Source organism: Semicossyphus pulcher, unplaced genomic scaffold (genome assembly GCF_022749685.1).
Source record: "Semicossyphus pulcher isolate SPU_LCO1_2020_fin unplaced genomic scaffold, fSemPul1.0.p SCAF_13, whole genome shotgun sequence".
Taxonomy (NCBI): Eukaryota; Metazoa; Chordata; class Actinopteri; order Labriformes; family Labridae; genus Semicossyphus; species Semicossyphus pulcher.
This window is the reverse complement of record NW_027211637.1, coordinates 3847988-3872293: the sequence shown is the minus strand read 5'-3', so window position 1 is coordinate 3872293 and position 24306 is coordinate 3847988. Positions and strand designations below refer to the sequence as shown.

General features: G+C 41.0%; 1 protein-coding gene across 1 annotated transcript; it reads left to right on the top strand.

The window, feature by feature from the left end:
• Nucleotides 1–3098: 3098 nt before the first annotated feature.
• LOC138590434 (carbohydrate sulfotransferase 11-like) lies at nucleotides 3099–23944 on the top strand. Its single transcript, XM_069661073.1, has 4 exons — nucleotides 3099–3608; nucleotides 16835–16911; nucleotides 18313–18477; nucleotides 19493–23944. Exons 1-4 carry the CDS (start codon nucleotides 3512–3514, stop codon nucleotides 20174–20176), a joined length of 1023 nt encoding a protein of 340 aa, XP_069517174.1. The 5' UTR covers nucleotides 3099–3511; the 3' UTR covers nucleotides 20177–23944.
• The last annotated feature ends 362 nt before the right edge of the window (nucleotides 23945–24306 follow it).

Sequence of the window (24306 nt, the reverse complement as noted above, 5' to 3'; positions counted from 1 at the left end):
CTTTCATTCCCTCCCATGGACGCCTGCCTAATGATATGAGCTTAAACAGATGGTCCATAGTTTGTGTCTTTTATTGTGTTCTTAACCGTTCTCCTTCCAAAACAATCAGTATGAGGATTTTCTGATCTATGCTGAACTAGAACTGGCAAAACTAGGCTACTAGCAGCATGATGCTCTGGAAGAAGTTACCATTTTCTCACCATAGCTGACAACATTAATGTCGCTGTCAGAGATTATAGCACTCAAGCTGAAATAACAAATTCAGTTCCCAATTCAGTCAAAAAAGACGTTGTCTCAGTCGCTGAACCGACATCTTATTTAAGAATTGAATGTCAGAATAAATCACAGACATCCACAGTTTACATTGCCCCAAAGTACAAGTCGGTGGACCGCTGATGAGGGACTTGTCGGTGACATGTGGGGAGTAGACGCAGACCCTGTGGGTGGTCAGTAAACCATCTGCTGGTGAGAGTTGTGCAGTAAAAGCTAACATTTGCCCAAACAGCCATATAATTTGCCAAGTCATCATTAACCTAGCCTCTCTTATTCTGAAGTCTGGAATCTCTGTAAAGTGTGTCCAAGAAAAAAGGGAGACACTGCATGTTTTAGGTGTAATTTGTGCATGTGGGTAATTACAGCATTCTTGGATATGGTAGTCTGAATGGTTAGGTTGCTCACACGCTGACCTGGCACTTCCTCAGTGGCTCAATTCTGCCATGTCCTTAGACTTTGATCTGCTTCAGTTCTGCAGGAAACTCCAGTTTGGACCTCTTTTTAAGGGAATACATAATACAGTACTATAGCACACCGTTACAGCCTTATCTGCATGGCACGGAATTTTATTCATTCTGTCACAATGATAATAAGTCAACTCTGCAGCTTCTTTATTGGCTACAAGCTGACTTTGTTTATATTTTGAACAGCCTCTTTTTCCTTCATTATAGAAAAACTTAAAGACATGTTACAGCTGTTAAAAGTTATCTGTACAATTTAGCATTTAATCAGGAATGCAGGATGCAAAAAATCACTGTCTGTCAGTGAAGGCTATAAAAATAAATATTGGCATTGACCAAATCAACATGTCTGCCGACATCACAGGCCGTTTAGATACGCCTCAATTACACACATGCCATTCACTACACACTCTGATACAGTTGGTGGGAGTATGATACTTTAGAAATGGTACAAATAAATATTTTTTATATGTAACCTAAATGTGTAGATTTTGAAAAGAATTATGTCTGCATCTGCCTCTTCATGTCATCATGATAACAGGAGGTATAATAATACCATAATTTCACTACAGGAAGGTCTCTTAAATTAAGTGGGGAAAAAAATGTTGCTGCTCCTACTGAAGAAAATGGCATTTAAAATTTTTGGGAAAAAAAAGCAAAATTAGACCAAAAGCAAAGACACATGGTTCTCGATACAAACAGTTGCCAGAGTTGCTGTGTGTTTATGTTTAGTCTGCTGCTGTTTGAAATATGCAATATACAATAAATAAGGGGCGACTGTGGCTCAGTGGTAAAGTCGGTCGTCTCTCAATCAGAAGGCTCATGGTTCAATCCCTGACTGCTACAGTTACATGTGGAAGTGTCCTTGGGCAAGACACTGAATCCCAAATTGCTACCGGTGGCATATGACTGGGCATAGATAGGCCTTTGCCATCAGTGTGTGAATGGGCGAATGTGACACGTAGTGTAAAAGCAGCTTTGAGTGATCGCAAGACTAGAAAAACGCTATATAAGTACAATCCATTTATCATTTAAATAAACAGATTTACAAACTAATACTGAAAGCATATTTCCCATTCGCTAACAGGACAGTGAACAACAGAGACAATCTCTTATATCCAACTCTTTTTCTTCTCATATTTCCCCTCTGCACTGCTGACATGTAATGTTTGTCCAAAACTTTTCCCTCTGGCAATTACATTTCATTGAAGAATTGCTTAAATTCAATGCTGCATTTAGTTCTCTGAGACATGGCATTAATATAATATGCTTTAGTTCAGAAGTGGATTTTGATTCTGGTATGAAAAACACTGGGGGGAAATGCAATTAGAACTAATTTGACAGCAGAGCTGTGTTCTTTTGAACTTCTAGCAGAGTGGAATTTGAACATGTCAAGACAGTAAAGTAAAAAAAAAATGCATAAAACATACTGTAACCGTATGCAGTAAAGTTTTTAGTCTTTGTTTAGTCCTACACATAAACTCAAAGGTTTAGCAATTGTAAATTAACTGTTATTTTACATAATTAGACATCTTAAAGCCAAAGGAAAATGTTATGATTGTGAGTAGGCCTATTATCTTATACTGTATGCTATTGAACAAAGCAAGAAGAAATTGGGTCAATACTGCAGCTGTATTAAGTTTCTAACAGTGGCACAGCAGACACATGCTGGTTTTCTCTGCAGCTTCTGCCTGTGCAATAAGCAAGTTCAAATGGGACTGAAAATATAACGTGGGACCACAGATATTTACTTATCTACAACAGCAGGTAAGCTATTAGTGTCCTGTTAGTATTATAAGCTATTGATTATCTAATTAGTGTCCGTGTTGGGTGTCTTTATTTTGCTATGTGTTTTTTATTGCGGAAGTTTCAAGTTGCTCCAAAATGTTCAATTCATGTTTTTCATGAATCGTCTTCCTGATAGCTTCACTAAGCTGTCAGTTGTTGCATGAGCAAGAACACGCTGTCCCGCAGTCTGTGTTGAAATCTCTGTTAACGACTGTGAAGCTGCTTTCAAGTGCATCTCGTAACCCTTTTATATCTCCGAACTATGGTAATTGATAAGTCACAGACAGTACCGTGTATGTATTGGTGGTATGCTAGTTATCATTTGATCATTAGACTAAATACGTCAAAATACGTCTTGCTATACATAACGTTTGACAGCCAAGCATCGTTCACATGAAAAATCTAATTTCCTGCGTGAATATTTATTATTACCGACACTAACTGAAGGCAACATTACAGCCTGAATATGGGAGAGGGCGCGCGAGAGAGGGGTGTGTGTGACGTCATGGCATGGTGCCCCGTCCATGTTTGGCGGAGGAGAAGTTTGTGTAGCTTCGACAAACTCTACATAGCAGTGCTTTGGTCAGGTAGTGCTCTGGCCAACAAGTACAGCTAGAAAGAAGAAAAAGGGATAATTACTTTTCATTTTGTTTTAAAGGCTTGTCAAATCAACGTAACATCATTTAATTAAGATGCCCTTGTTTAATTTTTTATAATTATTGAGTTAACGTTTAAAAACGATCAGAAACCGGAGCGGACGTTTCTAGATTAACGTCCCACTAACGTTTACATTAACGGCTAATTATAACAGAGTCGCTTAATAGCCCGGGTAACCTTATTTCTGGATGCGTTTTTGGTTTTTTTCCTGTTAGTTTCTCGCAATTAATATCCAGGCTTCTTATTCTTCGGAGAGTCGCCGGGTGGTCTCGTATGAACCGTGTCGAGACAGCGACGAGGGGTCGGGGGCTCCGCTAGCAGAGCGGGGCTTCATGATGAAGATGCCCAGAGGAGGACGCCTGTTCCTGGCGACGTGCCTCGGCTCGCTCTTCGTCCTGGTGCTTTACTTTCAGAGCATCACCAAGCCAGGTAATTCTCCACTCTGACTACAAAACACCCACACTAACAATATAACAGCAACACTTTAGATATTTTGTGAAGTACACATAGAAAAAGTAAAACTAAAGAGTTTGAGGTATACAATTATAAGTGTATTGACGTTAGCTGGGTGTCTCCATTATGTCTTGTTAGGCACTTTAACACTGTTATTCTATCCTTTGTGAGTACATGTGACAAATAAACTTGATTGATTGACACCTATATCTCAAATGCTGATAACTGTAGTGAAAACGTTGATTTATGGCTTTCAAAAATAATTTACAGGAAGAATAGCTTAAGTAAGTAAATTAATGTTACACAGCTGCATGCATACAATATATGCATACCAAACAGAACTAATAACTACTGGATTATAGAGTAAGGGTCTTGAATGTTCTTTTAATGCATCTCTAAGGAATTTAATCAAGGCTGGGTGGTCTTGCCAGGTAATCTGTAATATTGGCACACCTGTTTTTGTTAGGCTAATATCCATGTATTAAAAAGAGGGCATGTGCAGTGTCAGGATGAAATGTGAATGAAATGAAGTATGAATAAGCTCACTGTGAACGGTGTTTTGAAACCCCCCTTCCCAGAGACCCCCTGCATTCCTGAGCTCAAACCCTCCTCCGCTCCTCTTCTTACCTCTTCTCTCCTGTCTGCTCTCTTTGTTTCCTGGGCTGAGCCTGTTCTGGACATTGAAAGACAGATTTGCCCCCAGGGGAATTTCAGTCTCTCAAGGAGAGGAGTCAGTGCAAAGTTAGAGAAGCAGAAGAAGAAATGATTGATTTGAGTTCACCATACAGGCAAGGGCAAAATGGCACATGGGCATAAAGGAGAGGGTGGAGGAGATTTAATAGAAAAAGAGGTGTTTCCATGTGGATAGTGGAGGAGGAGAAGGCTGCACAGAAAGGGAGCCAGCTCCCAGTTTTTGCTGAAATTGTAACGTAATAGGAGCATGATAAATCATTGTGTTAAATGGAAATGTAGTAAGAGGAACTGAGCGGCTTTGGTGCGACACGTACGTCAAGGCACATACTGGAGTTGTCACATGCGTCATATCATAAAAATATAATGATTTAGAAATACTTAAACATTAAAGACATACTTACACCCATAATTTCACCTGAATTGTCTCCAGCACACACCCAGTTCAAAACCTCAGCAATGAATCACTTTTTATAGACCACCACACATAGAATATATACAAAAAAGCTACATGGAACCAAGCCTCCAAGCAGCACACTTCACCACTTCCATTGACTCCCCTCCACTAACTAACTGTATATACCTTCACTGCCCAGCATGTTCAGGCTTGTCAGCTTTACAGCCCCTGTAGTAGACATGCAGGCCACTTGGAAAAGCCTGATGGAGCCACATTATACAGGACTAATTCACAGGATGTCAACAAAGCACAGGGTGCCCTTAATTACTGTGTATCCAGACAGAGACAGTGTGGAAGCCAACACCTACTTTCTTGCTTAGTTCTGTATTATCCCCGGCATTTCCTTTTAAATTCTCTCTTCTACTCTGTTTCAATCTGACTGAAGCACATTTAAGTGGAACAGCAGAGAAGGAACCAGGTAGCAGTTCTAAGTCTGTTGCAGTATGTACCCACGTGTGGATATAGAATTTATGATTACTTTCAGTAATGAAAGAAAGAAGCCTATCCACCGGCCACCAGAATATAATGGAAGAGAAATGTTAGTTTTTCCTGATATGAAGTGGTGTGACTGTTAATTGAGTCGGCACTATGTTAAGAAAAAAGAGAAGAGAGCAGAGCGGATGGTAATGAGTTAAGCTTCATTGTTGTTGTTACATTACAGTTGTGCTGAAGTAACCACCCCATTCTTGAGAATTTCAAAGTAATGAATACACTGTTATCTATGAAACTCATATTTCTGTGTGAGCGGTAGCTGTCTAAGAATTTGGTCAACCAAATTAGATATCGCTGTATTGCTAAATGTCATGTGTTTCACTTGTAAGATGCACAGCTATCAGAGATTTCCTTACGCTTAGGCTGTCAGCTTGAACTTTAAACATTTCTATCCGATAACTTTCTAAGTGTTTTAAGTCAAGACACCAGTGTTTTTAGCAATATCTTTTGATTGGATTAAGGATTTTAGTCATCAGACGTTTGCTAATGGTTGCAGCAACCAGACCTGCAGTCCCTAGAGCCCCACCAAAGTGCACAGGAGAGAATGAATTTTAACGTGAAACTGCTTTATTCAGTGTTTCTACCAACACTGAATAGTTCAGATCAAAAGCCCTGTTTGTTTTGCAGAGGAGAAGACCTCTGTGGATAATTCGGCTCCTGCTAAGAACACGTAAACAATGAACACTGAAGGGTCACTTGTTTGTAAAGTGTACAGCCTGCTAGTCTTTTGCTCCTGCGTTGCTTTGTTAAGAATGAGGCAGCAAAATGTGACTTGATACAGGGACACTGATGTCATGGGTTGTCGACTTTTAGGCTGCAGCCCTCACTTTGTATGATAAAAGCTTATGTAATCCACTATCTCTGAACTACTTCCCTACTGTTTCACTTGCCTCTTCTGGGTTGTTTCTTTTACTTATCATTGCTGTCATTAAACCCCCCTTAAGAGGAGAATAACACTTGCTACTGCTGCATTGACAGATCAATGATAAACACATTGTATGATAAGAAGTTAAACACAAGCACTCTAGATACCGTTTTAAAATACCCTCATGTTTCCAGTCTACTTGTCGAACAGAACCACATCTCCCAATTAAGCCTGCGGACAGGAAGCACAGTGCATATTATCATGCTTCCATTGTCTGGCTTCCTGTGCCAACACCCTGGGTTTGGCACTCAGCAGAGAAATACAAGTATCAAGTGTACTTTTATAAACTAATTACATAAGTCTTGTTAGATTTCTTTTCACTTTTAATTCATTTATGAGTTTGAGTCGGTTAGATTCAGATGTGACACCTTATTTGGAGCTGTAGTTGTAGATGCTTTTTTAACCCTGGTGTTTAGCAGTGCATACAGCACATCAGACCAGTGACGATGATAATGCTGCACACATGGTGGAGTGAATGCATGATGAAGCATCATGCTTGGGGCTAAACTAAGAAAAGGGGGAAACCTTTTGACTTTTTAGAACATTTTCTCAGTTGGCATTCAGTCTCATGTCCAAAATATCAACAGTAAAACAGTTTACTGAGCCAATCACAATCAGGTTAAATTGCCAAGCACATTTCCACATTCAATAAATCTGCCTTTGTTTATTGTTGTGTTAAGATAAACAGTAAGAAAGTAGCCTAGCTGTGTATGCTGAAATGAGTCCAGTTGGTGTGTTTTAGAATCACTGGACAAGTACCGTGTAACATTATGTAACATGATTATTATGTAATGTATTCCGCAGACTTCAAAGAGTGTTTCATAAGTTGAAGTCTCGTGTCAGTGATTTATCAGGATGTGACTGATGATTCATGTCTCCAGTTATCGCTGCAGTTAATGCATGGATTTAAAGTCATGAATGTGTGTTGTTACAGGGTTTAGCGCTGTGATTCTTTGATATAGATACATATTCGACAGTAGAGTAGAACAACGTCTCTATTTTATAAAACTTGGGCACAGACATGTTTAACTTTTGGGAATTTTCAGGATTGGGAAAATGATTCCCTCATAACATATGAAACATATCTTGATTTAATTAAGCTTTAACAATAAATCTCTTTAGTTTTGGCGTGTATAAACAATTTAATGCTTGAACATAACTTAACGTAACGTAGCCCATCCCTACTTACTAGTTTTATTTCATGAAATCTCCTCTTAAGCCACCGTAATTTAACATTTTTGACACACTAAGGACATTTCCATGACATGTGCTATTCCCGCCAGCCTCTCTTATTAGCTACATCATAATTTCAACAAAAATAGAAATGAACAGCCAGTTTCTCCTTCCTCTCAGACGCTCCTTTATGTGGTTGTATTGACTCAGCAGTGCTCTGCCACAGTGTCATTTTGAGCGTAGTCTGAGTGTATGCTAACTCAGCATAGAGGGGTGGAGCCAGTGTGAGCACTCGACAAACGTGGAGTAACTTGTCAGCACTAACAAGATGAGTCGAAGCCACATTCATGCAAATTTGACAAGTTTTAGGCCCGGCTGTTTGACACACAAAACCATTTCCTATCACCACCCTGAAGCACCAAAATGTCACTCACTCTTTGCATCAGATTATGATGAGATATCGTGTTTTTCTCATATTTGCATACTAGTGTTGAAATAAGTCTGAACTGACATTAAATGTCTTTGAGCAAAAGCAGGACTTGTACCTGAGGTTTACTCTTGGTAGAATCATTACCTCTGAACCATGAACATACTGTATTTCTCTGTTCATGCTGCTGTTTGCTCTACATTCACCCTCTCCAACTTTTCCACTTCATTTGCTCGCCGGTTGTACCAGGCTTCACACAGGAGAGGGTGGGAAAACTCTACACTCTGTTTCCCAGCTGCGGTAGACAATAGTGAATTGTCTGATCAAGCTAAAATGCCCATGGGCACCTGAACAGCACATTTTAAAGCTGTGCTTCTCCTTTAATCTGAGTCCCTGTTTCAGTTCTCGATTGTTTTGTCATCTGTTGTCACACATACTGAGCTGAACTGCGCTGAAAATGACTGCCACAGATGGATGACAGGTTTTTGAAGATTGTTTTTTGCTCACCATCACTGTCGTGCCCAAAAGCAGAATCAATCCTGCTGGTTCCTCTGACAGTAAAACATTCCATCTCACAACTCTAAACAGAGGAAACATCAAAGCTCTCATGTGTCCTTCCCACACACAGTCAGTTTGCAATCCATAATGTAATTTTTATGCCTCAGTGCCATTGATAGCCAGTGCCTGAGGTATAATTTTTCCGTTGTTCATCCGTCCATCTGTACGTCCGCCCCATTCTTGTAAATATGATATCTCTGCAACCCGTGGGGGATGTTATATTACATGTGGTTAACTTTTTATTTTTTATCTGTGTAAGGAAATGAAGTCAGAACGTTTAGTGGACAAGCTCCCCTCGCTCTGCCCATTGCTTACCTGTTCGTTACCTGAAGGTTCTTCTGACAATCGCATTCTCTGCAGAGAATCAGAGAGAGAGATACAGAGAGACGTTCTCTGGTATTATCCCTTCTGCAAATGATTGTTGTGCAGCCTCTCCTGTTCACATGTATTCAACATACAAATATATCCTCTGTACTGGCCTGTCATTCTGTGGAAAACCCTGATTGATGTGAACTGAAACTTGACTGGTGGGTCAAGACAAACAACCGCCAGTTGCTAGTTTCCCTCAATCTGCTGTAGGCATGCACTCAAAGAGGCACAACAAAATAATTGTCAATGGACATATGCATTTACCCACAAAAACACTTGCTCAACCCCAGGCACACTCATTCTCACACATAACACAATGCAATCTATTATTTGAAACTATCATACCATGTACTTTGTGCTCCTGCTGCCACTTATCGTGTGACTTTGACATCAGTGCAGCTGCTGTGAAGCAAACAAACAACACTGTGAGCCATCAACACAATGCTGATGCCTCTTTAGAGAGTGCTGCTCACCACATGCTACACCTGCTGGCTATTTGTTCTATTTCAAACGGTGGGGTGTGTCAAAGTCGATTTGTTAATATCTTAAACATGCTCTTGTAAATCGTTAAGCCCTCGAGCTTTACTTTTTAAAACCACTAACATGAAGGACTATTTCATGAAGAGGAAGCGCTAAAGCATTAGTGGACTTACATGCAATATAGATATGGAGGTCTATGTATAAAGTAGTTAAAGAGGGTTTCGTGGTTTTAGTTCTTCTCCGTCAGGTCAGCACCTGACGCAAAAGGGATTATGTAATCAAATGTTTTATCCAGATCCGGCATAAAGCATACAAGCATTTTGTCTTAGGGTCATCTTTTCCCCTGTGTCTTCTGTGATCCTGGCCTTGCATGTATTGATATAGTCGTGAATAATAACTCAAACTAAGTACTGCTCATGGTGGATTCATGTTGGGTCTAAATAATATAAAAAAAAGAGTAGGGTCTAGACCTGCTCTTTTTGTAAAGTGCCTCTTTACCCTCAAATCTAACCTCCAACAAACTGAAACCTCTGATGCTCAAGAGAAAGAGAAGTGCTGCAGATATATTTCAGCCTGAACTTCCTGAAGTAAAAAAAAAGAGTTGGTTGATGTAGTAATGTAATCCAGAAATCTGTTTTCTGTTAAGAGAACTGTACAGTGCACATGAACGTAAGGCCGGTAAGAGTGAGATTAAAAGGAAATGCTGCCCCCACTACAAAGGATAATGCTGGTCGTAAAGACACCTCATCTTGTTGGTGTAATTACCACCATCTGCTAGCATGCAGACAATGTGACATCTTTAAATCAACGCTTAAAACCCACTGAAAGTCTGTTTATCATGATAACTGCGTTATCGCTTCCTGCCATCCGTTGTTTTCATTTGTGTCATTCTATTTCCTTTTTCAGTCACTATTAGTTGCACTGTGAAACAGACTCTTTATATAGGCTACCTCGATCAAAGGAAATTACATTGCGGTTTTCTTTCTGCTAGTGGAAACTTCCATTACGTGGCTACATGCAGGCAGGCTGTTATTTCAACTGCAATTAAGTGTAATTTTACCTCTTAAAGTAAATATTTACATTATTGATGCCACGTTCCCCTGTGCTTTTTATCATGCCCACAGAGGGGAAGAGATTGTTCAATAAAAGGGAAGCAGCCGGGGAGGGCAGAGATTTGGTTGATTAAGATAAGCTTCAATATTATTGACAACACAGAAATGTTGATGTCACAGGCCCACACACACAGAAAAAGCATTTCAGTATACTTAGTATGTCACTAACTTTCTGTCAACTGATTAGTCATGAGATAACGCTGCCTGTTTATAATGATTCAGCCCAGTTTACAGGCTTAATGGACCCTTATTTGTCAAGGAATATATGACATGAGTGCAGCGTCACTCATTTGTAAACATAACAGACGTGGGCTAAACATCAGCCTGTTTAAGTGTGTCTTGTCTCCCACTCTGCTTCAACCGTCAGTATTGTGTCACTTCCTGGGTTTGATAGGAAGTGGTGGTTTTCTGGTGCATGCGATAGAACATGTGACACAGAAAGACATGTGGTTTATGAAGCTCATATTGAAGTAGACCCTGAAATGTTCTTTTCCGTTTAACTGAGAAAACATTCTCTGTTTGAATGCAGATGAAGCCTTGATGTATTATACAAGATAAGAAAAACCTGAATTTAACTTTTTATACACAACAAAAGATAGCACTGCTAATGGATGAGAGACTCTCAAGAGCTTTGTAAGTACACCATTGAAATTTAAGAGACAAGGATTAGTGGAATGACTCATCTGGAGTTAAGAGTAAAGTTTATAGAGTTCCCAAATGTTTCTGGAAAAACAATGTTTCTTCCAAACAGAGCAAGACATAAATACTCCCTCCACGCCTCGACATGCTCTTACACATGTATATCACACTTTGAGAGATGTGTCCAACTGACACCCACTTGTTATCACAGTCAAAAGTTCTTGCAAAGTCTAAAACAATGTTAACAGTTCTGTGTGGCTGTATTTAGCCTTGGGCTGTATCTAATTATTAATACTCAATAGAAATTGTCGATCAGGCTACTGGTTCCCTTTTTCAGTTTAGTGCCAAACTCCTATACCTGACATCAGTCCCATGTTTCACCTGTGAGACAGCTCGCAGCACATCCTCACATATGCTGATTTTTAACTTGCAACTCTTATCAATTGACAGGTGCTTCTGATTATTATGATAAAGAGATGCTGTGTGTGACTTGCACATAGACTTCTGCTCCAGTTTCACAGGCAGATACCATTTTCCACTGACTGACTGTTTTAGTATTTTCTAATGATTTTCAGTAAGCCCCTTTAACTACTTGAGTGTCAGTACTGTTTGACCTGCATGTTGACCTGTTTGACCTCTCAGCAGCTTATTTATTAAATTGTTTAAGTTTAAGTTTAAGTTTAAATTTATTAAGAAGTACGGCTTTGTCCACAGGGGGCGCCAAAATCAACACAAACTGAACGTTCCTCACAGGAGCTTTAAGATGTATGTTATACATAGATTGTATGAATAATGGACGTAGTCTCGTAGTGACGTCACCCATTGGTTTCTAAAGAAGCTTTTTTGAAGCCCGAATTGCACTGGTGCTGGGGGTCGCCATATTGGAAATGCCAGAGTTAATCCAGGGGCAGGCATAGAGGCGGAGCGCGAACCTATGGCTGAGGACCATGTGCAGGCCGCATGAATCAGCCTGCTACGGCTATGAAGCTAGGCTATATGCTCCTCAGCATAGCTAGCGGTTATTAGCCATAGACTGTGTAAATAACGAATGCGCTAACTTTGCCAGGAAGAGATTCTGTTTGTGACGGTGACTGACTGCAAGTGTTAAGTTATCAGAGTAAAGAAGTAGTGGACTTGCTGCTCGCTCGCCCGGTGAGAGAGTGGTGAGCCAACACATAATGGGAAACGTAAAATAACCGATCTTCTCATCACTACGGTCCGCTGTAATCTCTCAGAGGAAAAGAAAGCAAACAACTCCTGACTATACTGGTTAACAAGCAAGCACAGTATACCTGCTACTTAGTGCTAAAAATATTTCAATACGATAACTGGATAGCTGGAGCTCAGACTCCTTGCACGGCCATAAAGTTCCATAAATCCCAGAGACAGAGAGAGAGAGAGAGAGGGGGACAGATTATTTGTCCAAAGTTGGAAATAAAAAATCCCCAAAAGTCTCCAGCAACACAAACAGGTGAAGTTCAGCTCAGTGTCTGTGTGTCTGTGCTGACGTCTAGCAGACAGCCAGCAGGATCCAACTGTCAATCAAGTGAGCCGGCCCCTATGATTTAAGGCTTAATATAATTAAAACAAGTGTGTTATAAAAAAATTCACCCCCTGTACAGTTATCTTGAAAATTAAAATTTGCTATTTATAGCAACCGTTTTTGGTACCAGACTGTAAACATGTTTATTTCTGCTGTAAAAATTGGCATTTTCCCACCTGCTGTAATGTTATTTCTTGTTCTCTGGAGCTAGCCTTGTGGCCACTCGAGGAACTGCAGTTTTTTGCACTTCCGCATCGGCTTCATTTTTCAACACAGGAGGTTGCCGCTTGATGTTACATTAAAATACAGAATCTTCTCTGACCTTTTAAAAGAATGTGTTACACTCATAACTTCTACCTCAAGCATTTTGGTTGACAAAATAGCTTGACATTCCTCTCCTCATTTTCCACTAATTTATCAGTTTAGATGAAACACTTCAGTGTAGTGTTTATACTTAAACAGAAAATAAAACCATTAATATGAGTAGAGCATCCCAAAGTGTCGCTGACCTACTTTCCAGCTTCCTGAGGAAGCGTCCTGAGTTTGTAGAAGGCTTAGCTGCTTAAGATGTGGACTGTGGTGCTGTTTGCTGAGAGCTTAGACACCTCATCCATTATATTAGGTTCTACCTGGAACTTAAAGTGTCTGATTTCTATCTTTCAAACCTGTGTGATGTTTCTGTGATCTCTCTTAAACCTCTAAACCACCCTCTCTCTTCAGATATAATATTATCATACATATATCTTAACGGGGATTCTCTACAAAACATTTTATCATGCATGTTGATATGCTATCATATATATAAATTGTCCAGTGTAATTTAGATGTAACTATGCGTGTGCTCTGTGTGATTTTCACCATATCCAGTAAAGCTTGACCAGCGACATGGTCCAGCAAGTCTCTGATGCTTATCTCTGCATGTTCAGATGATGTGACATGGATCCACTTAGAGGAACTCAAAGACCGGCTGGTTCGTGTGATCGTAGTCAGAGGGGGGAGTGGCAGGGACACGCTGCATCAGAAGGAGGTCTCACTGTCTATCTCAGATCCTCTCTTCTATCTTTGCACTGTCAACAGTTCTGTATTAGTTCTCCTTTTTGTTTTCTGCTTTCTCTAAATGTCAGGAAGCAGTTGTGATGTACAGTTTGATTTTGTTTCCTGAACAGCAGTTTATAAAACTCCATGTTTTTTTATGAGACTAGATTCCCATGCTGACTGAGATTTATTGAATCTGGGTGCCTTTTAAAACACAGTGACGGTTTAGTTTATTTGCTGTGTGTGATCCCAGCAGGAGGAGGAGAAACAGTGGGATAGAATAAGGCTCTGTCTTCTCTTCTTCTGCATACCATACTTGCACAGCGTAACCCTTCCAATTTCTTTTTGCTGCTTAGTAATATGCTTTCCATATGAAGGCATGAAGTTTTCTTTTCATTCCGTAGGCCCCCTTTCAAGTAGATTCCCTTATGCTGATATACATTAAGCACATCCCCCAACTCCCTCCTCCTCCTTCTCATTCCAGCTTTATATAAGATGTAAAGCACACCACACAAAGATAAATCTAAGATGAAATGTCTTTAATCAAGGCAGTTTATTTTTTGTCGAACAATATGTTGTCCTTCTAGCGTGCAGTTTTTATGTAAGAGCATGTTTCAAGCTTTTTGGTCTTTAAATGTGTAAATGATCATCAGGGCTTGTCACTATTGTTTCTGAGTAATTTATGATTAAAATGAGAATGATCAGAATTTCAACATGAACTTTTACAAAGTAGTTGTACATGTTAGAGTCTAAATTTTCCTTTTTCAGGTATTTAATCCCGATCACTTCTTCACTTTAGAACAGATAATGGACAAATGGAATTCACATTATTATTGTCCATATTACATCACAGCATGACAATGTTTCCTATAGACAAAGCAAGAACACTTTTAACATGTGGGGAACACACTATGAGTCACTTAAAGTGTTCAGCAACCGGTAAGTCACATCACCATGACGTGACCATACGTTTGGGAAAAGAAGCACGTATGCCCATGACTCATTTCTTTCTTAAAGAAAGCCAGTCCCCTTCACAGCAGTACAATTTGCCAGGATTCTTAATTATAAAACACTATATGATGTTTTTCTCTGTAAATTCCAGGGTATGAAGCCTGTAATTTAAGTTTTCTTACATGCTGAGAAATTATAATTGTGATATATTTTCTTCTTATCTAGATAAATGTGATATTTTATGGCGAAACTATCTGTTTTAAGCTATTTTTCCTAAATATTTAATGTGATGTATGTAACAGTATTACGTAGGGGTGCTGGAAAAAATTGATTCATGTCAGAATCGCAATTCTTAATTTCTACACTTCTGAATTGTACGGTTTTTTTTCGTCTATGTAAATGTTCAACATCAGCCAGTTTGCGTACGGCAAACCCGCTGCATGTTTGCCGTGCACCATCTCTGACTTCCATTGCACACACTTCCAGCAAGGAGTGCGTCAGCCCTGGCTAGTCAGCCATGCTGCTAACGTTAGCTAGTTCTCGGCGGCGGTAATGTACGGGGGGAAGCCTTGACCAATGGCAACAGAATAGCTCTCACCTGCGATGTGTGGACCTCTCGAGCCACCCAGTCATTCGTGACATTCACCGCTCACTACATCACGGACGCCTGGCAGCTCGAGTCTCGTACACAAGCGCGACTGATGCACAAAAGCCACACAGCTGTGAACGTGAATCTGCAGTGTCTCCTGTTACAGTTGAAGTCGAGCACTAAACAGTGTTTTATTTTTGCAAGTTAAGCAGAAACACATTGTCTTGTGTCCAAGGTTTGCCTCTGTGTATTTACACTATTGTATCAAATACAAGAGCTGCATAATCTTGAACACATTTTACTGTGCTTTAATGCCATAAAAAAATGTGCGACTACGGTTTTCTTAGCACACAGCAGACTGTGTGGAGTACATCCTGAAATAAGCACCCCTTTGTAACAAATAGGGCATTGATTGGAAATCGGGAATCTGTTTGAATCGATTTTGGATCGAACCGTGACCTTAAGAATCGAAATCGAATGGAATTGTGAAATCTTAAAATATTCACACCCTCAGTATGACGTCTGATAATGTTGGCCAGCCAAATCAGTCCAGCACTAATGTTAACAAAAAAAGAACTTGTTTTCAGTTTTGATCTACTAGTTTCAAGATATCAGTCGGGACTTTGACACCGGATATTTCACTCATTTTAACTCTCGGCACGAGACATTTGCTTGTTCTTAGTTCAGCTAATTTGAAGTAATATTTTCCCCAATTTTCACACTTCTTTTATTTTAGAGCTGACTTTTTGCAGTGTAAGGCGTTGTTTGGCCACATGTGCCAAACAAATCACTCTTCTCACTCAGTTTCATTAACTGCAGACCCAAACACTGCCATTAGGCCTGGAGGGGGTCTGGAGGGGAGGAGGGTGTGAGTGGGGGATGGAGGGAGAAGGCAGATGTGTTTATAGAGGCTGGAGGACGAAGGAGAGACTCTGGTCTCCAAGCAGACAGATATTTTAACTTGTTCAAACCAGCAGAGCCTCCAGCAGGTCCATCATTACAAATACATGTTGAGCATTGTACTAACCTAGAGCAGTGTTCAGTGCACATCTATCATTGTTTGGTTGCTTAATGGTAGAACACTGGTATTGGCTGTTCTCCATATGTTTTCTTTCGTACCATGTCCTCCAGTTGTCTTGTTTAGCATGGACAGCTATAAAAAAAGAAAGGGCAGCTTCAGAAGAAAGTGAGACCAGAGGATGAAACGTGTAACTTATGTAAGAGTTACAGACTTTGAAAGGAACACACTGTTCCTATGGAATGAATACACTTAATGAAAGAAAGGAGGATTTTTCAAAGAGGGATCACGTCATGACAAAGGCAGTAGAAGAGCAGGGTTGGAAAATTGGCTCTGACTGTCCTCCCCCTATAACTTCGCGTGGACATCTTTACAGTGTAACTTAAACCTCTATGAGGCTACAGGACACATTGTAAAAAAGTGTTTCTCATTTGTGACCTACATACACGCTTCTGGGAAGATAAAAGAAATGTGGTCTGATTTAAATCAGTGGGGACAAAGTCAGCAAAGCAAAGCAGTAAGAACTCATCAGACTGTGTTCCTCCTCTGGTCTTTTGTTGACATAAGACACAACATGGAACAGATTTACTGGTGGTGTCATCCAATTCACATTTTAACATAAGTTAGGTGAACAGAATGTACTTGTATGATGAAAACGTAAGAGAAGAACTTTCCTTATATACATTGCTACATGGACAATCAAGAATGTGTTGAGCAGCTGTAATCACGTGGATTTTTCTGTAGATGCTGGTGTGAAGGCGGGCAGCAGACCAGGGAAGAGCAGGAGGAGTCCACTGCAGGCCCTCTACAATGGAGACCAGGTAAGAACGCATGTACACAAACACATATAAAACATCTGTGAGGGGTTTTTATGCTTTGTCATGAATTAATAATTCATTGTTTTCCCACAATCCCTGCATGCTAGATCTTAGCAATGCTAGGGAAATGTTCAGACTAAAAATGTTTCTGCAGTTATTGGGTGGACTGCATAAATTCGGGACACACATCCATGTCCCTCCAGGAACAATTGAAATAACTCTAGTGAAATTATAATTTGTCCCTTGGTTTATGTCCAAATACCTCTTAAACATATATGTTGATCAATGGAATAATATCAATGTCCTTGTGAGCATGTTAGCATGCTAACATTAGCATTAATGTGGCAATGTGAACTATGGCTCTCGTAGTGATAAACCTACTTTACCTAGCTCTAAGGGTGCTTTCACACCTGACAGCTTTGGTCCGAACGAACCGGACTTTATTCGGAAAGTCCGGTTAATTTGGACAGTTGAGAACATGCATTTGAATTCTTTTGTAGACCAAACAACCGGATCATGGTCCGCCAGAAAAGACCAAACAAACCATGGTCCGGTTCGATTCAGGTGACAACGTAAACGGACTTAAAGTAGGGCCAAATACCGGAAGCAAACCAAAACACTGTGCATTGTGGGTTGTTAACGGGTGCTGACACTTGCAGAGACAGACATGCAGCCAGGTAACAAGATGAGTAGAGGACAGACGTGGGGGAGCGACGAGGAAATGGTAATATGGGTTGACCAAACAATTTCACAGATGCTCGTGGAAACGCACAAGAACACGGAGGTATTCAAACTGTTCAGTGAAAAACTAAAGGAGAGAGGAACTGATCGATCTGTGGAACAATGTCGGTTAAAAGTAAAAAATAAACTCTGACAACAAAACATTACAGTTGATCGTGCGATCGTGTTGAGTGTGATTGAGGAATGTGCTCTCTCTCTTTGTTTACTTCAGGGAGTTTTGCCACCAATCAGAGAGCAGTTTCCCGAACATGAAAACTTTTGGTCCGCTGGTAAAAGCTGCCGTGTGAACACAAACCAAACTTTAGGCAAAGTGCAACATTGTAACAATTTGGTCTTTGATGCGGATCAAACAAACAGACTTTAGGTGTGAAAGCAGTGTTAGAATCCTGTGTACACTACACTCTCAGCATCAAATGGCAGACAGGCACAGCCAGTAACTAGTAGGTGATGAAAGCTGTTTTACTGGAGATAGATGAATGGTGATGAGTGATCATGTTGCTCTGTAGCTGCTGTGGGAGGAAGAAATCCACTTCTGCACGAGTTGCTCTTGGCACACAACTCTGGACTACAATGTTTAAAGTTTTTTCTGCTTCCTCTCTCCCCTCTCACCCACCTGGGCCCTCTCTAACCTGTCCTGCATCGCCCTGGTCACATCCCTACAAGCAGCTGGACCTGTCGGCAGCTCAGAGGTCCCTCCAGGGCCGCAGGGAGCTGCTGGAGCAGGCGTGTCTGAGCCACACGAGGAAGCGGCAGGTGCTTTCGCCTGAGGATCTCAAACACCTCATTGTGGATGATAAACACAGCCTTATTTACTGCTATGTACCAAAGGTTGGTGACCATGACATAAGTAGTGCAGCAGAAATTCCAGAGCTGAGGTTTTCAAACTGTGAGCTGCACCTCCCACAGTGAAGAATAGAAAGGGTGAGGCAGAGGTAGACAAAGATAATGTGCAAGATGTAAAAGACAGGTGATGCTTTAAAATCAACTGGAAGTTAATTATTGTTGTCTTGCTGCTGTTAATTATTGTAGTTGTACCTGCATCATGTGTGAGCACACAGACATGATGCACATATTTTTAGATTAAGTGTGACTCAAGCTTTCAGAGAATATCATTATCTCCTGGGACTGCAGACTAACTTCTTACATAGGTGGCTCTGGTTCTCCTGACTGTGCCATTTAATGCACCTAATATACAATTTTAAGCATTATATTTATGTCAGTTCCCTTACACATTGGTAATTTCCTAAAACTTCAGGCTTAAATTTAACCCCGGTGTCCCTTGGTCCCTTTCAGGAGCACTCATCGTTGATGTTCATAAAGCATAAAAGTCAACAAGTCCCCTTAGAAGTCACAGCAAGAAAAAGCTGCTTTCTGTTCTTTACTGTTTGCTATATTACTTTCCTTCAGTGTCAAGGTAGTCTAAGGATAGCTGTGTTTCTCTCCATGGGTACATTGCGGACAGGAACTGCTTATTCGAAACATGTTTACTTGGCCAACTTTCCAAAATGTAAATAAATAGGCTTAAAAACACGCCTCAAGTTGTAGCTTGCAGGGTAAGTTACAGTTTCATAGCAGCTTTATACTACTTACTGTAGACAAGAAGGGGAGTAGGGGGTGTAGAAGAGGAGGAGTTGGGGGTGGGGGATGTGGAGTTTGAAAACCTCTGTTCTGGACTACAAAATATTCTGCTATAACTGTTTTTTCTTATTTAATTGATGTATTTGTATTTGAGCTTGTTGAAGTTTGTTTAATTGTATAAAAACACAGCAGCTCTCACTTTGATCCCTTTTTGAAAATGTATTTCTGCTTGAAAGAAGATCTCTTCCTTTTCCATCCCCTCCAGGTAGCCTGCACCAACTGGAAGCGTGTCCTTATGGTCCTCACCAGTGACGGCCGCTACACTGACCCCCTTGCTATCCCTGCAAATGAGGCCCATGTGGCAGGTAACCTCCGCACGCTCTCCGAGTTTTCAGTCCCTGAGATCAACCGACGCCTCCGCAGCTACCTCAAGTTCATCTTCGTGCGGGATCCCTTTGAACGCCTGGTGTCGGCCTACAGAAACAAGTTCACCCGTAGCTACAACACCGCTTTCCACAAGCGCTACGGAACCAAAATCATCCGGCGGCACCGGCCTGACGCAGAGCCTGAAGCACTCGAAAAAGGGAGTGACGTTTCTTTCCGCGAGTTCGTGCAATACCTCGTGGACCCTCGTACTCAAAGGGAGGAGCCTTTTAACGAGCACTGGGAGCGGGTTCACTCCCTCTGCCACCCTTGTCTGATCCACTACGATGTGGTGGGGAAGTACGAGACTCTGGAGCCAGATTCTCAGGCTGTGCTCAGGTTGGCTGGAGTGGAAGGAACGCTTCAGTTTCCAACGTCAGGTAAGAGCACCAGGACTGACGGCAACATGGCCGCACGCTTCTTTAAACACATCAGTCCTTTCTACCAGAAGAAACTGTTCAACGCGTATCGAATGGACTTTCTGCTCTTTAACTACTCCACACCGGAGTACCTCAGGACTCGATGAGGGGCAGAGAGAAGAGATGTGCGATCAGTGTGATAGACGGACCAGTTGTGAGTTTTCTTTCACAACCCCTTGAGACCCTGGTTAGTGATGACTTTGCCCTTTTTGGTGGCCATGGACTCTTGTACAACCTTCATCACTGTGTAGATCTGCCCATCACCAGCAGTCGTCACTGACTCTCCAACAAACCTGGCTGTTGAGAATGACTTGATTTTTGGTGAATGGAACTCTGAAGAACTCAAGACAGTTTGTGCTGTGTTCCACCAAGTGTCTGCAACGTGTCGGTTTTCAGTGTCAAAATGGTTTTGGCGTTAAACAGAACAAATCGCAGACAGATCGTCCCTAGAATGTGTTGTCCCTTCCTGTCGGGCTTTAGGTTTAGTTAGAATTCAATATTTTTATTCCTCTGATTGAGATTTTTGACCAACAAATTACTTTTTTTGTTTTATGACTTTCTTCTCTGACACGTGGCTGTTGTGTTGGTGTAATAAGCCCTGCCAGCATCCCTGCGGTGCCCACTACAGTAAAGTTATCCCTTGCCTTGCTTCTTCTGAGAACTAATGAGCCATAAATGAAAGGCACACCAGAGGAGCCGGTTCTTCTCTTGCCTTCGTTTGCAGGTGAATGTGCTGACACAACAGGCTCAAAGCACCGAGAGTCCAAAAACTCTGGATTGCATTTATTTATGTATGTCAGTGCAAGTATTTATTGTTGGTACGTGTGATAGTAAGGATACATGGGCTTGCCATTTTGTGAGAATGATTTTTTTATAGAAAGAAGGGATTCATTTCCTGTTTTTCACATTGAAAGTAACTAAAGCTGTCTGGGCTTTAGCACTCTCACGCCAAATAGAAATCTTCAATTAAAAAATCATCCGATCCTGCTCTTCTTCTAGTCCCATCCTGTCGTATCTACCTTGCAACAGCAGTCATCTAATTTCCAGGGAAACTTGCAGTCACTCCTTAATTCCAGTAAAGCGTGTTGCCATCCCTCCTCTATCACTGTCTGTATTTAGCTGCGGGCAGGTAGGCTGAACAAACAACCACATAGCTGTGGTCAGGGCTGGGTCCAGCCCAGAACTACCCCTGCTCAGAGCTCCCCTTGTTAGTGTGAATGAAGGGAACATGAGGGGTTAATCCTCCTACAATCATCTTCACTGCAGGACCTTGTTTAGCAAATTTGAGGGAATTTATGATAAATAATGCAGAGGTTAGCACAGGAAAATACTTATTAATGGCCAGTTCTGCAAAAATATCAGTTTTAACGAACAGAATGTGAAAAAGGCGACCTCCATCAAATGTACAGATCAAAGTCTAGTAGTTCACAGATGTTGGGGAGCGGTGCTTTGTAAAAGAAAAGGCTCTTAAAAGTTCCCATGAAATCAGTGTAGTAGTTTTGTCGGGCCGAACAATGAAAAGTAACATGTGGGGAGTCTTGATGGTATTATGGAGTATGTCATTTCTTGGAAAATGTAACATCCAATGAAAAGCTTTCACAAATTATAATGTCCCTCCCCCAAGACACTCGGGACCTATGAGCTAGCTAGTTCTAGCTAGTTGGGCCATCACCGTGTTTGTGTTTGAACATTACAACATTCAGCGCTATCAGCTCCTGTAAACCACCTTCCTAGCTTTTCTGGGAGTCTAATAAAGTGCCTTCAGTGATGTCACTCCAGGCAGTGTCGGTTGGGGTAAAGTCTACAAGTTTGAAGGTACAACAATCTTGGGTAGTAGCTGTAGAAAGAGGGGTGCTAACCAAACCTCTGTAGTCTGCCTGAGGCTAGTGCTACCACCATAAAAAAACAGCTAATTCAGCCTGTTCTCACTCTCAACTCGTCAAATACAACAGGTTGGTCATTGGCCCAATGACTTATAATATGATGCTGTAGATGAGTATTTTCTGGACGCTGTCCTCCAGATCATGTTTTTCTGTTTATAGCAGTCAGATGATGTTGTATGGAGAGTTGGAGAGTTTGCCTTGGGTGGCAGTTGGCGGTGACAGATGGGTCAAACAAACATGAGAATTTCATCCAGGAAATTGGGAGTCAGTAGCTGTGTCCCAATCCAGGGGCTGCAGCCTTCGACGGAGGCGGTCTGTAGAGGATGCGTGTCATTCCGAGCCCGTGTAGACCGCTAAGGACGAAATGAAATGAGACGGTCTGGTCTACGGAGTATTTCCTGTTTGCGTCACCAGCTGTTCCTGCCCTGTCCCCTAGCAACAGGTAGCTAGTTGGCTAGCTAGCTAGCATAACTAATGTCAGGTCATTAAACCTATTATTTTAATGGTAATTAGTTTCAAGGGCCCTTTCGTTTTGGCACACAATGAATCTCGGGATACGTTGGGCTGTGAATGATGCACCCGATGGATCCTTGGTGGCCTGGGTAAAAGGACGCATTTGTTGGACGCGTCTGAAGGAGCCTTTGACGCGCCGCTGTGACGCAGTTGGCCTTCAAATACGTCCTTTGAAGGCTGCATCCCCTGGATTGGAACACACCTAATGTCTTTTCAAGTTATGGAAGATACATTCATTAGTTTTCGTCCAATAGAACACGTGATTAAAAAAAAAATATACACTGTTATTTTTTAATGTGTATTAACAGTCAGTCGGTGCTGATCAGCAATACATTAGTCTGATATATCTTGAAACTCTGGGTCAAAGTGTTTTAAAGTGGATGTGAACCCATAAAGCAATATAACTGCTCTTTCCACTGATCCCCTACATTGTAACACGCCTCAGCTCTCACTCAGAACATTGTCAAACGACATTGTTTATAAAGACACACATCTAGCCTGGATGAATTGGAAGGATTTTATGCTGGAAATCTTTTTGACCTGACAAATCTAGTTATCTTAAGAGACTATCAAAAGTCAACATTCCCTTTGTTAAAGACATGTCAGGATGGTAGTTTCTGTTTGCTCAAAGTGCTTGCAGAATTGTGGCAGCGCATGTCGAGACAAGTTGGCATTGAATTCGCAGGAAACTGAACTGAATTTCATCTCCTTATCTTCCAGATGTCTTTTTTATAAATTTTTGTCATCTTGTGGGAAGAATATTGTCTGACAGGCCAAGACAAGCTCACTCTGGAAACCTTTCTTTCTTTGTCATGCTTTGAAAAGTGCAATATTTATGTGTGACGACCTGTAATGTGTTAAACGCTGTATCTTTATAAGTGACTTCCTCTTTTTTTCAAGCCTTAAATTTGTGCCATCTTGCTTCTGCCACATTTTATTTTCTCTGTTGTGCTCTGATTGCAGCCGTGGATTACAGGGTTTCATCTTAATGCTCCCCTGTGTAGCAGTGTGTGATTTAAACCGTAATTTGCAAGAAGACATGACTTGCCAAAACCCAATCACACCCTTCATGTTATTTATCCCTACTGGCTCAATGACATGCTGCACCAAATATATGTTTATACCTTTTTATTTCCTTTTTTCCTCCCTGGAAAATACAGAATACAAACAACAAGAAGCTTGTTCTTTCAAAGGGATGAAGCATCCTGCATACCCGTCTCACACACCCAGACGCTGCTGTGCATGAACACAGCTAGTCAGACATCTCCACCCATTTCTGTTGAAATGTTACCCTGTGACCTGGTGAGTCATTGTGAAAAAAGTGAACAGAGCACAAACTGACAGGATTTCTCATGCACCAGTTTACTTGTGCCACAAAACTGTGAATGTGATAACTTAATAACTGAAGTGCACTTGCTCATGTGATGATTGATTGGCTGGTAACCTTGAAGTGTCACCAAATACAATCCCTTAAAAGCAGCACTGACTGTGTGTGATTTTTTCTTTGGTTTGCATCACAGAATCAGACATATTCTCTCATAGGAAGTTTGTTTTATCTGTAATGGTATCGGAGGCCTTTCGTGGAGTAATACTTAACAAAGATGACTTTGTTCCCGTCCTGCACATTTCCACTGCTGACAGCTGGCTCCAGTGAACGAGCCTTCCTTGGAATAAAAACAGTTTTGTGCAAGATTCATGTGGGGTCATGTCGCTGAAAAGTATTGTAGAACATTTATTTAAAAAAAGGGTTGAACATTGATGATTAAGGTGATTATAGCGTCTTTCAAATTATTCAGTACAGTACATGCAAAAAAACAGAACAAAACATGAAACTATTCCTG

What these genes read in the sequence shown, in the direction of transcription:
- LOC138590434 (XM_069661073.1), top strand. Translation starts at nt 3,512, where the DNA reads ATGATGAAGATGCCCAGAGGAGGACGCCTGTTCCTGGCGACGTGCCTC. An exon ending in TCAGAGCATCACCAAGCCAG is followed by an intron (nt 3,609 to 16,834) that starts GTAATTCTCCAC and finishes ATTTTTCTGTAG; the next exon opens with ATGCTGGTGTGAAGGCGGGC. An exon ending in CCCTCTACAATGGAGACCAG is followed by an intron (nt 16,912 to 18,312) that starts GTAAGAACGCAT and finishes CATCCCTACAAG; the next exon opens with CAGCTGGACCTGTCGGCAGC.